Source organism: Branchiostoma belcheri, unplaced genomic scaffold (genome assembly GCF_001625305.1).
Source record: "Branchiostoma belcheri isolate BF01 breed outbred unplaced genomic scaffold, Haploidv18h27 scaffold57, whole genome shotgun sequence".
Taxonomy (NCBI): Eukaryota; Metazoa; Chordata; class Leptocardii; order Amphioxiformes; family Branchiostomatidae; genus Branchiostoma; species Branchiostoma belcheri.
The window spans coordinates 712,581-730,398 of NW_017804209.1; the positions used below are offsets into that span (position 1 = coordinate 712,581).

General features: G+C 45.9%; 1 protein-coding gene and 1 pseudogene across 1 annotated transcript in view; both read left to right on the forward strand.

The window, feature by feature from the left end:
- Positions 1-1,436, forward strand: part of LOC109481634 (zinc finger and BTB domain-containing protein 47-like) — a 4,956-nt gene extending 3,520 nt beyond the window's left edge. The window contains 1 exon segment of the mRNA XM_019784214.1: positions 370-1,436. Coding sequence (XP_019639773.1) covers positions 370-1,420 — 1,051 coding nt within the window. The 3' untranslated portion in view covers positions 1,421-1,436.
- Positions 1,437-3,279: 1,843 nt separating this feature from the next.
- Positions 3,280-17,003, forward strand: LOC109481635 (annotated as a pseudogene).
- The last annotated feature ends 815 nt before the right edge of the window (positions 17,004-17,818 follow it).

Genomic DNA, 17,818 nt, shown 5'->3' on the forward strand with positions numbered 1-17,818 from the left:
CAAAACTTTTTTTTTATTCGCTCGCGCGCATCAGTTTTGGGGCTCCCGGAGGATGTCATCCATATAATCAAATCAACATGGCCTAAGGCAAATTCCGGAAATATTTTCGAAGCATACGGAGGATAGATACAGCACGTGTTGTGTAAGAAAGGCAAATTGCTTCTGAAAGGTGATAATTTTGACAATTTAGAAGTCAGTAAAACTTCTGAACAGACAGGTCTTGCGGTGTCAGCAATATTTCTCATCATTTCTCCAGGTACAAGCGTAAGCTAAAAGCCCGCAGCAGTGTGTGTAAGGGTCATCAATCTGTTTCATGTTGTTCTTTGCTGGCAATAGGATTTAACCAAACATGAATGTCTTTCTCTTCAGGTACAAGCGAAACCTGAAGGCCCACAGTAGTGTGTGTAAGGGAATCATAAGCGTACAGAACACGGCACATCCCGCACGCTCCATGAGCGGCAGCGAGCCCGACCTTGACGCTCCACCCGACTGCACGACCTTCGCCGGCATCCGCGACCTCCTGACCTCCGACGACCCCGAGGACCAGGTCGAAGGTCAGGGGTCGTCAGGGGACACGAAGGAGCAGGACATCGTGTTTTCTTCTCCGAACCATTCACCTGAAGACAGCAGCAAACCTTGTACATACATACGCGGCCAAGATGGCCGGATTATCGCGGTGAAACAGGAGAGCCCCACAAGTCCACCTAATGGGCAGGCAGAGCTGTCAGAACACGGAAGCAGGGAGGAGAATGTTTGGGTCCCACCAGGTGGAGGAGAAAACTCCGCGGAGGACAGGCTGGGAGGTAATGAGGGCTCCGCGGAGCAAATTGCGAGGACCCCGACGCCTGGAAGTGGAGAGAGCCAGGTGGTGGGAGGGGCCAGGAAGAGGAAAGCGGCTGTGCAGCACCGATGGGACGCCAAACACCCGGGCGTGGCCAGGCTGCCTGAGCAGCTGCAGAGTTACGTCATGGAGATGATGGGAGAAGGGGGGAGGGGGGCGCCACAGAGTTCCGACAACCAGGCCGCGCCGCTCGAACAGAGCGTCTTGTCTCAGAACGAGAACCAGATCATCAAGGACTTTTGGGCGGAGGTCAACCGGGGCCTGTTTCCCGACGACCACTTCTCGGGGTTGGGTCATCCCGGGGCAAAGGTAGCGCCTGATGACCAATGGCAGGGCGGCAGGACTCAAGGTCACCGGCATAACCTTGAAATTCAGACAAGTCCGAGTATCGATCCGCTCAGAGACGGTGGGTCACCTTTACTCGAGTCAGACTCTTCAGTTGTTCAGAACTGGGCAGGAGACAAGTCTACCAGTAGGAAGAAACAAAACGGGGCCAGGGTTGGAAGGTCCAAGGGCAGAGGTGAACAGGAGACCTTTGACCCCAAGAGGGTCAAAGTTGAGACACAGGATAATGCTTGAGTTAAGCACATTCCAAATATGTAATTATAATGGACTTGAGCATTGATTGTAGATAGGTCAGAGTAACATGAATTGTTGCCTGCTTCGTAGGCACGGTTAAAATGTTTCTTCCAAAGTACAGTAAGAGTACTAATGATATAATATTTGTACATTTATTTATGGTGCTTGTTTAATATGAGGTCACATGAAGTCAATTTTATGTCATCTGTTCATGAATTCAAGCATGGACCATTGTCCTATTGGAATAACGTGTTCCCCCTCCCCTTAAAAAAGGAATGTAACAACTTGTGTTACATCTTAGCATAAAAGTTCATCTGTGTTGGTACAAGTCATTATGAAAGTAAGACTAAGGTTTAACTTCTAACACTAACTTTTGAGGGAAAATTTGGGGTAAGTCCCAATTCTTTGTAGTTAGTGTTGGAAGTTAAACTTTAAAGCTTAGTCTTTATTTCATTGTGTTACATCTATTTTCAATTAGGTAGAGTGGTCCACGTAATTCGCTGTCTGCTTAATAGGCACATTAAAACTTTTCTTCCAAAATATTGTCTAGTTAAATTGTACATTATTTATGGTGCTAGAGTGTTAACGTCACATTAACTTGATGTTATGTCATCTGTGCATTGATTTAAGTATATCCATTCTGTAGGAATAATGGTTATGTCACAGCAACAAGTTGCTAAAAATCAAAACATCACTCTGGTCACTTTGTTGTTGTTGTTTTTTTGCGCATCTTATTACCTATATGTCTAATCTTCACAAACGTGTCACTTTGGACATTTTTAGCATGTACATATAACGTTAACGTTACATGTAAGACTAACAGCCTTTCAAATGGTCATCAAAGGCCTTCAAATGTATTGTAAGCAGATCCAAGCAGATCATACAGTGGCAAGGCAGTGTCCATTGGCGCCAGAGGAGTGTCCATTAGCCACCAGTTGGCCAATGGCTACTGTCTGGCCAATTTGATTCTGTCTTCTGTGGCCACCGAAAGGTGTGCTTGGAAATTCAAATGGACTTCATTCAAAATGGTAGAATATGGCTGTATTTTTCATGAACCTGTAATTAAAATTGAGTTAAACGCGGAAGTAGCTCGAATTCTTATGCGTAAAGGCAGTCGCATGCGAATACTTAATATAACCTTGTCACCTTTCTCAGGGCAGTTCTGACTGGTTCACATTAAACTGCTGCATTCCCAGGTACAGTTCTGTAACCACGCATATGTGTAGATATGTAAATATTGTGCTTGGGAATGCATCTATACTATAGCAGCGACGCCTATGCTGCAGTGCAATGTGAACCAGTCAGAATTGCCCTGAGGAAGGTGACAGACGGTCACCAAAACGTCGGCTGAAAAGACTTGGTTGTGTAGAAAGAGTCTCCTTACTCGGTGACTTACCAACCTGATGAAACTATTCACGTAGTCCATATACAGAAATCCACAATAACGTAGTCGGCGGCGAAAACTACCCAAATCACTACCCAAATGCTGGCCCTCATGGCCAGTGGCCTGAGATGACTCGCAACTGCAGAACGCCGTTCGAAGATTCTCCACGTTCTATCGAACACAACAGGTCACACCGCGGCGACTCCGGTAAGATCCAAGGTAAGAAGAGTCTACAATAATGTCGGTCGCCTATGCTTCATATCAATGGTTCTATCCCCCGATAGGTTTAAAATTGTAAATCACTTTATCCTCGGTTTATATTCTTGGGAGTCACTTTGAATACTTGTCTTGAAACAGAGCAATGGGTCCAAAATTAGTCCCTTTTGGGCAGAATGTATTTTATGACGTTGAAATGTCAGCCACGTCTCTATATATTTGAAAACTTGTCCTGGTCATCACGGAAGCAAATTGAGGCATGCTGGGAGGAAGTAGCGAAGTCGCTGTGTTGCTGTTGATGACAGCTGCTGTTGGGATGGCAGCAGGGACAACCGTTCGGTTTGGTAAGAAAATGCTTCGTTCGATTCCATAACAAATTTATAAATACCAGAAAATATTGTAGATTTTTGGTCCTCGAAAGAGATCGGTTATGTTTTCATCCACGGTGGTTGGCTAATTGGTTGATTGGTTAATCGGTTTTATTAGTTGGTTGGTTGAATGGTTTATTGGTTAGTTAACACTATAATACAAAGCACCAAGTATGGATTTCTATACTTTGGGTTTAACAGATCTTTAAAAAAAACACAGATGTAACAGCGTTGAATGTCAAGCGCTAACTCGGCAAAAGTTCAACCGGGGCCTATGGTGTGCTTTTTTTTTTTAATTTTTGCTTCTTTAAATTCTGTAAATAAGAAAACTCGACGTCTATATGTTCCTATTTTGACATCTAAATGTTCCTATTTTGGTCGCGCAGGCGCACTGACTGACGTTCCGGAGGACTTCTCGGCGCTCAGGCTGGCTGTGGAGTATGTGAACGAGAACGATCTCGTTCCCAACGTCACCCTCACCTACACCGACATATACAACTCCACACAGACGCTGGCGTTTTTTGACATGATCAGACAAGGTTTCCACGTCATACCCTTTTTTCAGATTTGCTCTGATACTGCAACCTACGGCTTTATCTGCAAACTTTAACAAAACGTCAGTCTAATTTGTAATTGAATCCCTAACTTGAACTTTAAGCAACTTTCAGGTGATGTCAGACAGTCATTGTTACGCATGTAGTATTGTTTTGTAAATTACCTTCGATTTCAATTTTTTTGTAGAATTTTTAATGTTGAATAAGTGAATTTTAACATTGTATGCTTAACGATGACAACAATAATCATTTTATAGACTGATACTTTTGCAAATAGCCTCACAATTCAGTCCTCTAATACAGCTGCCAGGAGGCATGTATATCTTGCTAAGAACTATAAAACCAGTCTACTACAGTAACTACATAAACTGGTTACTTGTAACATACGATGATGATTTGGAATTTTCAAAATACGTTTATGTCTAAAAATGTTCTAATTTGATAGAACAAAATGATGATCCTTGTAGTAAAACGTTGAACTTTATTCCACACACAATGCATTACGCAGGGATCAAATTTTCAGCAACCACTGTCGCCTTCATCAGGTTCAATAAACCCTTAGCGTTCAGACCAGGTTTTTCGATGGAAAAAAACCACAAAAACCACCTCCCGAGGTGGTTTTTGAAAATCGGATTTAAACCCCTAAAAAACGGTTAATTTGCGTTCACACCAGGCTAAATAAAAACCGGTTTTTGAAATACCGGTTCAGAAACCGCTAAATATAAGTCTGGTATGAACAGGGTCTTAATGACCAGTCACTTCACGACGTGATCTCGCGAGTGAGGGAGTTATGGTTACAAACACGTGCCATGATGATTCTTGTTTTATTGACAAAATACTTGTAAGCTCAGACCGTGATTAAACCTACTATAATACGCATATTTCACACAAAACAAAGAACATTTTAGATCAGCAGATTTTCATACCTATGTTCCGTCTCCAGCCTGCATCCAAGCGTCGGAAAGTATCGTGGCCATCATTGGACCAAGGCTGTCTTCGCAGGTAATGTTTGTTGGTGTGTGTGTCTGTGTGTGCCGCTGTGCGTGTGTTTGTGTGTGTGTGTGTGTGTGTGTGTGTGTGTGTGTGTGTGTGTGTGTGTGTATGTGCGTACGTGCGTGCGTGTGTGTTTGTGTGTGTGTGTGTGTGTATATGTGTGTCTGTGCGTACGTGCGTGCGTGTGTGTTTGTGTGTGTGTGTGTGTGTGTGTAAAAAAGAAGATAAATGATATGAGACTATGTGCAAATTAATACTACATTCTACAACATATGTGGTAATAGTTTTGTTGGGTTCGACTTCTTCTTTTCAGACAGTGGGAGATGAATTTACCCACTTCGTCTATGATATGTGGATTCTTTGATTTCAGTAGTAAAATTGTTTTCTCTTGGCAAGGGCTAGTGGTATTGTAAAAGGGTGCATTTTGGACACGGTGCCGAATAATTGGTTTCTGATATCATCATGAAAGTTCACCTGTGTTTGTAGTTACAAAATTGTGTAAAGTTAAAACGTTTCATCCAACACAAAAAGTTCTCTCACCTAGAGCTTTCGACCAGTCACTCTGGTCTTCCTCAGTAGACTGACCCAGTGAAGCTTGTCACGTGGCTTCTTTGAAGTGTGACGTCGACTGCTCGACTGGTGAGGGAACTTCTTTGTGTTGGACCAAAAGTTTAAACTCTAAACATGCAACTACCAACACAGATGAACTTTCATGATAGTAAAATTCTTTGTTTTCAGTGTTTTGACTATTTGATTTTGTATCCTTTTTTTGACAGTGCAGTATGTACTGTCCTTTACTTTTATTAGATTTGGCGTTAGGTGCCTTAGTGAAGGAAAGGTACTCCACCAATGGCATGATCAGAAATCTTTGACACTTGGGCTGATAGTCTAGAACTCTTCCCCAGTTTATGAGAAAGTATTGAAATTTGTCAGTTTTGAACTTGAACCCCCAAACAGGTGAAGGCGACGAGCCCGGTGAGTTCCGGCCTGTCGCTGCCTCAGCTCGCTCCTGACGCCACAGACCCGACCTTAGATAACCTCCTGCACTTCCCCATGCTACTGCGCATGTCCTGGCCGGACAGCGTGCTGGGCGTGACCTTGGTTGACCTGGTGGAACATTTCGGCTGGGATCACGTGAGCATCTTCGCATCAAACGACGACTACGGTACGGTGAAACACACACACACACACTGAGAAACACATTCACACGAACACACACGCACACAGACAGAAACAGACGCACATACGCACACACACACACACACACGCGCGCGCGCGCGCGCGCGTACACACACACACACGCTCCATTTCGAAAATAAGTTTACTTTTGTGTTTAGCTCCGTGAGTTAAAACCTTTAAGTCAGTATGGGTAAGGGGTGAAGTCTGCCATTCCATCGCTGTTTGTTTCTGGAGTGTGGGTAAGGGGGTGAAGTCAGCTATCGCTGTTTGTTCCAGGCACGCACGGGCTGGTGGATTTCAAGGTGATAGCGGGGCAGAAGGGTTGGTGTTCAGGTAAGGGGGTGAAGTCTGCCATCGCTGTGTGGGTACGGGGGTGAAGTCTGCCATCGCTGTGTGGGTAAGGGGGTGAAGTCTGCCATCGCTGTGTGGGTAAGGGGGTGAAGTCTGCCATCGCTGTGTGGGTACGGGGGTGAAGTCTGCCATCGCTGTTTGGAGTGTGGGTACGGGGGTGAAGTCTGCCATCGCTGTGTGGGTAAGGGGGTGAAGTCTGCCATCGCTGTGTGTGTAAGGGGGTGAAGTCTGCCATCGCTGTTTGTTCCAGGCACGCACGGCTTGGTGGATTTCCAGCTGATAGCGGGACAGAAGGGCTGGAGTGTCCACACCATGCAGTCGTTCGACCCGACCGAGGACGCGGCCGACATCGACGTCACAACGCAGCTGCAAGTCATCAAAAGCACAGGTCTGTATTCAATGGTATAGTCTATGCTAGTCTGTCTATGGCCCTGTTTAGACGAAAGCGCTGAAATCACATTGGATCCAGATTCCACCGAAGCAAGATTCATGTGCCATCTGAACGCTCCAAAGAGTGCCTTGATCCCAAACCATCTCGGGAGGTATACATGTACGTAGTTTCAGGCATCGATACGACGCGACCTTGTGTGTGCCTTTTCATCAAACAGCAATGATTGTAGTTTAGCCGAATCGTGTTTGGGCACGATTCCAAAGGAACGCGTGACACGTGGACCAGATGTGAGGTATGCGATTTACCCGAATCGCGCTTTTAATGCCTTCATCTGAACAGGGCCTAAGTCATAGGTACGTCATACTCCTACAAGCCGTTTCATGATATTTCATGGTTCCACAGGTCAAAGCCGCATGTCCAAATGTGTTTTGTTTGTTCTCAGAGGAGTTCAACTTTCAGATCAATACGTGATGATGTGAGATTTTTGCTTTACGGTTTTGTGAAGGAGCCCGTATAGTCGTGCTGCACTGCCTGGCTCCAGGGGGGGAAATGATACTATCCCATCATCCTTTGCAACTTCACCAAACTAAAGTGCTTTTGTACAAACTCTGTTGATTGGTGATATTATACATCTTGTGCATCAGAAAACCCCAAATGCACCAAAAAGCACCCATGGGAAACGGAAGAAAATTGCATTTGTTGATGATTATTACATAAATAATATCAAATATAATATTTTCTTCTGTTTCCCATGGGTGCTTTTTGGTGCATTTGGGGTTTTCTGATGCACAAGATGTATAATATCACCAATCAACAGAGTTTGTACAAAAGCACTTTAGTTTGGTGAAGTTTGAGCACCATCTTTGAAGCAAATGTTTGCATAAATGTTTATGACACAATGTAAGAAGTTGTACATAAGTTACAAAAGTCAGATAGCCTCATACGCTACTTGAGTCCTTTGATAATTCAAAGAACCAAAAATTACTGGTCAAATTGTTGCCATTGCTGCACTTTTAAAGGAAACATGACAGGACTATATGCCTGGTGCTGACAGTCAGCCATCTGGGACACGTGTTGTGGGATGTGTATTGCAAAGGATGATGGGATAGTATCATTTCCCCCCCTGGCCTGGCTCCGTACGCCCGGCTTGATACATTTGTGTGTTTGTTTGTTTGTTTGTTTGTTTGTGCAGGAGCCCGGATAGTCGTACTGCACTGCCTGGCTCCGTACGCCCGGCTGGATGCATTTGTTTGTTTATTTGTTTGTTTGTTTGTTTGTGCAGGAGCCCGGATAGTGGTTCTGCACTGCCTGGCTCCGTACGCCCGGCAGATCCTGCAGAAGTCCGTCTCACTGGGGATGACTGGGGCCGGCTGGGCATGGGTGGTCAGCGACGGCGTCACCGGGCTCGTGAGCCATGTTTCCTTATTAGTTCCGCGAAACTTGCATGCGGAGGTATTGTTTCGTGTGTGTGTCCATTGTTGTGTGTGCGTTTGTGCGTGTGTACATTTTTATGCGTTTGTGTGTGTGTGTATGTGTGCATGTATCTGTGTGTGTGTGTGTGTGTGTGTCTGTCTGTGTGTGTGTGTGTGTGTGTGTGTGTGTGTGCACGTGTGTGAATGTTTGTGTATATGATGTATTCATGTGTGTTTGTGTGTGTGCGCTTGTGTATGCATGTGTGGTGTTCAGCAGCAAGGACAGGTCTGCTTGCTGTGTGTCTGTATGTTAGTGTGTGTGTGTTTGTGTATGTGCGTTTGCTTGTGCTTTCGTACTGCCAAGTGACAAGCTTGTATGCGTAGGGAAATACCTAGATCTCAGAAGCTGACCGGAAGCCAGCATGTATCCCATTACCTGGATGTCTAACCTTCACCGACGCATCCCTCAGCACGACGCGAGCGGAGGTAACGGGACGGTGCCGGAGTACCTGCGGGGCCTGGTGGGACCCCGCCCGCCGGCCGGTAACGGCTCGCACGGGGAGGCCTTCCTGCTCAAGTGGAGCTCGGCGGATCCCGTGGTCTACCCGGGTGCGGGGACGGATGCCATCGGGGTGAGAACAACGGAACACCTATCATTTACATGTTTAAAGTTCATACATTCATTCTATCAATATCTATTATACTATTATAGCAGTTTACATATAGCAGTAAATGTCAATATCAGTCGACAGATTTCCTCATCCTGACTATTTGCTGTTTTTCCGCTCTCAAGTCTCATTGGATGACACCAAAAAGTCTGTAAAATACATACAAATATCGGACGTGTACATACAATATAGTCACTTGAAGTGACACCAGCTCAGGAAAAAATACAGAAATGCAAAAATTAAATGCAGAGATGCAAATCGCCTGCCAGGACTGGCTTGTGCTGACTTTTCCAAGGCAGGGCATTAAAATTTCAAATTTGACAGGAGAACCGTACATAATGTGTCTGTTAGCCAGGTAGTACTAGTTATGTCAACTACGATCAGATAAGGTCATATTTTGGTGTCATGAGCACTCTAACTCCCCCTCTCCAGCCGTACACCGCCCGGTGGGCTGACGCCGTCCTGGCTCTAGCCGCCGCCTTACGGAACGCTACGGAACTGCAGAACGGGACGATAACGCCGCAGCCTCTGGACTGCGCCTGCGCGGGAGGCCCGTCGCAGCAGTGGTCAGACGGCCTGACCATGCTGCAGTATCTCAAACAGGTGAACGTCATTGAGTAAAGAGACTTTCTACACAACCAAGTCTTTTATTCAGACGACGTTTCGGTGACTGTCTGTCACCTTCCTCAGGGCAATTCTGACTGGTTCACATTGCACTGCAGCACAGGTGTCGCTGATATAGTACAGATACATTCCCAAACGTACAATCTTACGCATATGTGTGGATAGATTTACTCAGTGTCTTACCAACCTGTTGAAAATATTCACGAAGGTGATCATCATATCATGAAAGTTCATCTGTGTTGGTAGTTACATGTTTAGACTTACAACATTTGATCCAACAGAAAGAAATTCTCGCACCTAGTACATGTAGAGCTTTTGACCAGTCACTCTGGTCTTCCTCAGTAGACTGACCCATTTGTCACGTGGCTTTTTTAAGTGTGACGTCAGCATACAGTCATTACGTGTAATGGCGCAAACCTTTGAATGTGAGTTTAACTGTAGATGTCATTCTTTAGTTGACTGAAAATTAACTACTTATAAAACTATTTTAAAAAAACTCATGCGTGTTTGCGTCGCGCTGTCCGATGCCTGACTCTGGTCATGGCCGTTGTTGCCATTCTTTAGTTGACTGAAAATGACCTGCTGAAAATGCAGCTATACAATAATACAGAGCCTCGCGCGTGTTTGCGTCGTACTGTCCGATGCCGATGCCCCATTGTTGCAGGTTGACACCGGCGGAGTGACCGGCCGGGTTCGCTTCACGCCGACCGGGGCCCGCGCGGACGCCGAGTACGACATCGTCAACCTCAGGCAGGACGGATGGCAATCGGCGAGTTTTACGCTTTTATAGCATACGTAGCCATGATCCTTTAAAACAGTTACTCAAGCAATGCAACTGGATATGGTTTTGGAAAAGGTCAGACGTTTCAGGTAGCATCCACTACCTTTCGTCAGTGGCATTAGAGAGTTGTCAGAAAATCAGGTTTATAAGCACGAATTATTGAGTGATATGCAACTAAGTGAAAACAAATTTTTGAAACCTTTTGGACTTTCAACAAATTTTAGCGGCCCCAAAGATACATGTCAGTACATGTACATGTCATTGTAGTAGTCTCCACCAGACTCCTTTGCAGGCTGAATAGACAGTAAAGACCGCCCTAGCTAATATAGTGGGCCGCTAAAACTGCCTGACCGGCTGGATACTGTTACGGGGGGCCGCGAGAATCGGCCAGGCCCGTGGTTCCAGAGTACTGACATTGATCATGAGGTTCTAACACTGGCTCCTCTCCCCCCAGGTGGGTTGGTGGGACCAGGCCGGCGGACTGACGCTCCACCCGGCCGCAGATGTACGCTTCATGGGCGGGGCGGCGGAGGTGGAGCCCTTCGTCTCCGACCTGCGGGACCGGCACCTGAGGGTGGTCACCGTCGCCGCGCCAGGGTTCGTAGAAGTGTCGGATGAGGACCGGGAGGGCAACGTTCTGACCGGGAACGACAGATTCCAAGGTTTGTCTGCTTGTTCTATCATGAAAGTTCATTTGTGTTGGTAATTACGTGTTTAGAGTTAAAACTTTCGGTCCAACACAAAGAATTCCCTCACCTAGAGCTTTCGACCAGTCACTCTGGTCTTCCTCAGTAGACTGACCCAGTGAGGCTTGTCACCTGGCTTCTTTGAAGTGTGACGTCAACACTGGTTCAAAGGTATCTGGTGTGTATCTGGTAGACGATGTCGGCCCCCGTCGCGGTCGCGGTCTACTGAGGACCAGAGTGACTGGTCGAAAGCTCTAGGTGAGAGAACTCTTTGTGTTGGATCTAAACTTTTAACTCCAAACTTGTTAGGTTGTTTGTTTGTTTCACATAACCGGTAAACCGCCATTTCATGCGTAACACACCAGTTTTTGTACATGTACATACAAGCTGCGTAAGGCCGGGCTGTAAGGTTTGAACCAATCACACCGGGAAGTCTGTGGCGCCCCCCCCCGTCTCTATTGGGGGATTGTTTGCACGAGGGGTTAAAGAGGCCATCTACATAAGGGCATTACAACCTTCCCTCTACAGAGACGGGGGGGGGGGCGCCACAGACTTTCTGCAACCTACGATCCAATGCTCACGTGTGTTATCTGCATAATGAGACATCACGGAAGCGGTGGATTGGCAATGACAAAGACTGGAGTTGTACCGTCGAAAAGTTGGGCAAGTCCAATTTCTTGTGTTGAAAATTGCAGTTCAAACTAATGTTTCATGATTGGTTTGATGCTTGTTCTCGATCTGCAGGCCTCTGTATGGAGCTGCTGGCCTGGCTGTCCACGGAACTCGGCTTTACGTACGAGCTGTACGAGGTGGCAGACGGGGAGTACGGGCGGTACCGGGCAGAGAACGGCAGCTGGACAGGCATGGTCGGCGACGTGGTGGCCGGGGTGAGCCAGGAAGGAGGGAATGGATGAATGAATGGATGGATGAATGAATGAATGAATGAATGAATGAATGAATGAATGAATGGATGGTTGGTTGGTTGAATGAATGAATGAATGAATGAATGAATGAATGAATGAATGAATGAATGAATGAATGAATGAATGAATGAATGAATGAATGAATGAATGAAAAACATCTTGACTCTTGCCTCCCGTCCCCAGACTGCTGACATGGCCGCTGCGATCGTGTCCATAACCTCCCAGCGGCAGGATGTGGGAGACTTCACCCTCCCCTTCTACTCCAACGGCATCACGCTCGCCATGCGCAAATCTCAGCCGAGGTGAGCACAACTGAAGTTTACTCAAAATTGAAAAGTTCCAGCTTATTTTTGTTTTGTTTGTTTGTTTCACATAACCGGTACTCTGCCATAGCGTAACACACCAGCTTTGTACATGTAGGTACAAGCGCGTAAGACCGGACTGTAAGGTTTGAACCACTCACACCGAGCTCGAGAAGGACCCCTACTAGTTTCGATAAGTGTGGTTGGTTCTTAAACGTGCGTGGGGTGTGGCTCTCCCCAAACACGGGACCTCCATATAACGTCCTATCCGAGGGACGTGCCTAACCGAAGCTAGTAGGTAGTTATTTCCACCTTTAGTGAAGTGAGAAAATTTGTATAAAGTGCCCTTTCCAAGATCGTTGACATGGGTAGGATTGGAACCCGGGACCTCTTGGTTCCGAGCCGAACACGCTACAGTTTACACGACCCCATCTTGTGCATTTTCATTGACTTGCGGAGTATAAAATGAGAAACATTTAGAACTTTGATTCCTCCCTGCAGCAAGTCTAACTGGGGATTCGTGAAGCCCTTTGAGGGCCGTCTGTGGGCCACCATCCTGCTGACGGCACTGGTGGTCGCTGTCTTCCAGGGGGGTCGCCAACTTCCTCACCAGGAAAAGGTACGGAGTAAAGAGACTCTTTATACACAACCAAGTCTTTTATTCAGCCGACGTTTCGGTGACCGTCTGTCACCTTCCTCAGGGCGATTCTGACTGGTTCACATTGCATTGCAGCACAGTTAAAAAGTGAACCTGTCAGAATTTCCCTGAGGAAGGTGACAGACGGTCGCCGAAACGTCGGCTGAATAAAAGACTTGGTTGTGTAAAAACTTAAGAGTCTCTTTACTCAGTGTCTTACCAACCTGATGAAACCATTCACGTAGGAACAGGTGCGGACACACCAGGGCTCTAGCCAGGGCCATTTCGTCAATATTGTCTAGGAACATTTTGACGTACGTGTGATGGAAATATTCTTCAAGCAATCTGTCAACCTTGATGGACAACATTGACAAAAATCTTGGGAAAAAATATAAAATGTCTAAAGGGCCATGCACTGAAAACCACTCCCATGTTTTGCCTCTCAAAATGTAGAAAATTCCGCTATTGAAGACTGGAAAATCCTACATTTCCCGGGAAAGCATGCCTCTGGACTCCCCTAGATTACGCCCCCCCCTTTGAAATCCTAGCCTGGGTAAAATTGACCCACCTAAAATAATTACAGTGAAGGTATACATAATGCATTTGCTTTAAAAATGGTACCTTTCTAGTGCAAGTACGCATTTTGTATAATCTTTATCATCGTTTTAGAGACCCAGAGACGAAGGCATACGTCAACCCCGGGCGGAGGTTTATTTGGAGAGACAGCGGGTTCTGGGAGCATGCGTGGCAGTCCTGGGTGTTACTGGTACAGTTCAGTCCGGATTTCTTACCCAGATCTCTCTCCGGTAAGTTTGATGTTTGATGTTGATATCTTATTAGAAATCCATTAGATTAGATGAACATCTATTAATCTATTCTTCCTGGATTCAATTAACAAGGACAAATTCACAATAAGATGATAACGTAAAACAGTAACACATACATAGCGACACGCAATACATAACCATTGCTTTTTGGAGCTCAGATTACAATGTTACAGTACTTAGTATCTAGCGTGTGATGTACATCACCAGTGCTTTAAGGGCTGGTTTGTATCCATCTTGTTTATCAATAGGGGTCAGTACAAACGCGTCAAATCGCCAAAAGTTCACGCATCACATCGGGTACCTTTCAAGGAACTTTGCAATGTAAAAAAACAGTACAGAGTACGATTATCAATTACAAAACATCGAGTGGGAGCTCGAGATGAGTTGGAGATCACTTTCACTATTTCACTTTCCCCCAGGCCGTACCGTGACGTTTTTCTGGGGTATTGGCGTGCTGGTCGCCGTCTCCACCTACACGGCAAACCTGGCGGCTTTCCTCACCGTCAGCAGCGCCGCGCCCTCCATATCCTCACCGGAGGACCTACTCACACAGGTGGGGTAACAGTTAAGAAAAACTACAACTCTCAAGAAACTCAGTATGAAAGTTCTTCCGAGTGGGTAAAATACATAATGAAAAATTATACTCATTGAATCTGAAACTGGTTTACAAGAACCCGAACTTCTGTCTGCAATGACAGAAGTTCGTGACGAAGAGGACCGATGATGATGATGATTTTTATGTTTGGCGAAGGAAAACATTTTGTTTTTGCCCTGTTTCCTCTTCTTCTTCTCCAAACAAATCAGGTCAATGACCTGAACCAGACGTCCGTCTGTCACCATGGTAACTGGTGTTAGGATATATCATGTTGCAATTTTATAGAAGGAGGGATTTAGACTGCTGTCACCATATATATGAATGTTTTTGAGTAAGAATTAACAGAGTACTCCATATGCCAACTGAAGGTAAACATTATGCATTTGCTTTGCAAACGTTACCTTTCTAGTTATTTTCTTTGTATCCAGTCAGAAATCGCGTACGGAGCTGTGGAGACCTACGCGTCGGGCGAACAGTTCCTGACGACCAGCACAGAGCCGTACCACTCGCTCGGTATCGCCATGTGGGTGAACCGGGAGTCCGTTCTCGTGCAGAGCGTTGCCGAGGGGCTGGCGAAGGCGCGGGATGAGAACTACGCTCTCTTCACCGACAGCGCAGAGCTGGATTATGCTGTAAGACTATTTGTGCGTGCGTGTGTTATGTGTGTGTGTGTGTGTGTGTGTGTGTGTGTGTGTGTGTGTGTGTGTGGCGGCGCGCGCGCGCGCGTCGTGTGTGTGTGTGTGTGTGTGTGTGTGTGTGTGTGTGTGTGTGCGTGTGTGTATGTGTGTGTGCGTGTGTGTGTGCGTTTGTATGTGCGTGTGCATGTGTGTGTGTGTATGTGTGTGTGTGTGTGTGCGTGTGCATCTGTGTGTGTGTGAGAGTATGTGTGTGTGTGTGTGTGAGAGTATGTGTGTGTGTGTGTGTGTTTGTGTGGAAAAGGCTATCAAATTGGCCAGGCAGTATCCATTCCTGTCGGCAGAAAGGGTCCAATACGCCGCTCTGGCGACTGAATGACTGCTGGCCAATTTGATACTGTCTTTTGCCACCCTAGGATTGGCTTGGAGATTAGCTAAAGCAGTCACATGTAAGACGCATACCCCCCTCCCGTGCCAGGTTAGCCGGAAGCCGTGTGACCTGAGGACGGTCGGACGTCTGTTCTGGCAAACCGGCTTCGGCTTCTTCCTGCCGAAAGACTCGCCGTACGTCGTGGAGTTTAACCGCGCCATCCTCCGCGCGGAGGAGGAGGGAGTCACAGGCGAGCTGGACCACAAGTGGTGAGTTTGTTTGTTTGTTTGTTTGTACGTGGTGGAGTTTAACCGCGCCATCCTGCGGGCTGAGGAGGAGGGAGTCACCGGAGAGCTGGACCACAAGTGGTGAGTTTGTTTGTTTGTTTGTTTGTTTGTTTGTACGCGGTGGAGTTTAACCGCGCCATTCTTCGCGCTGAAGAGGAGGGTGTCACATGCGAGCTGGACCACAAGTGGTGAGATACACGTAGCCTCTACCAGGCTTCAGGAGGCGGTTGGAGAAGTAGAAATCGGCCAAGTAGAGAGATTAAATGCCGAGGGTGTTGGTCCACTAGAGAGTACTGTTTGTCACACCCGATCGGCATGTTATCTCATGTTATCTCAGCATGCTGGGATGATGATGATAAGATGCTGAGATGATGGTAGATGATGATGATGATGATGATAAAGTGATAAGATGATAAGGGATGATAACGGTGATGATGACCATGATTTATCCAGGATCAAAAGCCAGGAGTGTGACGGCAGTGACCAGTCCCGGCTGGGTTCCGGGGTGATCGGTCTGGAGGATATGTTGGGGGTGTTCGTGGTCGTGTATGGGGGGATGGCGCTCGGCTTCCTCGTCCTCATCGCCGAGTTCTACCACGCATGCTCGCACGACGTCACCGACACATCACCGGATGTGAGCACACACATCATTTCTAGCACGTCGGCAGAACGTACTGCGCCTGCGCGGAACCCTGATGTTTTTTTTTCACGGTTTTCGTTGGATGTTTGGTCAATGTTGCATCAGAATTTTGCCTGTTTACAGACGATATCTTTTCCGACTTAACATTTGAAAACTAAAGACAGGATGTTAACCTTAAATAGGACGTGAATAAGACCTTATATGAGATGTTCTGCCGAAGTGCTATGTATAATACATCATGAATTTCGCGCAGGTGCAGTACGTTCTGCCGACGTGCTATATTTCAAACTTTACAAACATTTATATCTGAGTATGCCATAAACTGCACGAGTAAATTGAAACCAAAAACCAAAAAAACACACGACTGTTGCTTTAAAGAAAACAATAATAGCGAAACTCTTCGACTTAATCTTGTTGCAATAAAAATGTAGTAAATGTCAATATCAGACAAATTACCTCATCAAGAACATTGTTTATTTATGTTTTTAAAGAATCCAATAAGAATAGATTAGAATGATTTGTCTAATATAATGGATTTTCAATAAAACATCCAACATCAAACCCCACAGAAGCCCGTGACGCTGGGCCAGGCTGCGGCGAGGCGGCTGGGGAGGATGGTGTCGTCTCTGTCTCTCCGGCCGACCGGCTCTGAGTCCACCAACGCTTCTTCAAACTTCACAGACTGTGAGGAGGGCTTCCAGCTGCAGTTTCTTCCCAACACGCTAGAGATCCCCACCAACCAAACAGCTTATTAGTTAGGGAATACTGGACAGGAATTAGCCTCTACCAGGCTTCGGGAGGCGGCTGGAAAGAGTAGAAATTGGCCAAATAGAGAGATAGCATGCCAGGGGAGTTGGCCCGCTAGAGAGTACAGTTTACTGCACTCGGGTACTATCTATCTAGCAGACCAACTCCCCTGGCATGCTATCTCTGTCCATTGGGCCAATTTCTACTCTTTTCAGCCGCCTCCCGAAGCCTGGTAGAGGCTAGCTAGTGGCAGGAACACCGTTTTTAAATTAGTTTGATTGATTAATGCCATGTAAAGCATGTAAATATTTAAGGCTCGTTGATTGTTTAGTTGATTTGCTAGTTGTTTTTTTTCTAGCATTGCAGGCTGGACATAGGAAACGCAAAGTTAAATTCCAGGGATTCAATATTGATTGTCTATTGGAAATCTCGGACAACAAGTGCCAGAATCTTAAACCTGTCAGCAACATCCTTAAAAACTGTAATTTTCCTCTGAATAACAGATGAAAATGTCTTTGGCTAGATCAAAAATCAACACTTGTGTAGCTTTTAACCTCAACACTACTTAGTATCTTTTTTGCAAATATTATGTTGTATTGATATCTATCAATTTATAAGTCAGATAAAACTCCTGAAGAATATTTCTATTTATTCTTATTTTCTCACGTTCTTTTATTAACTAGTTAGATGTGTCAAAATGACCTGGTAGTTTTGTATACTAACGTTAGTCTACTGAAGAATAAGAATGTTGTAACTTATCATAAGGTTTGACTGACTCCTAGCAGGCAGCACTTTGCATTAGTGTAGTCTTATGTGCAATAAACAGTC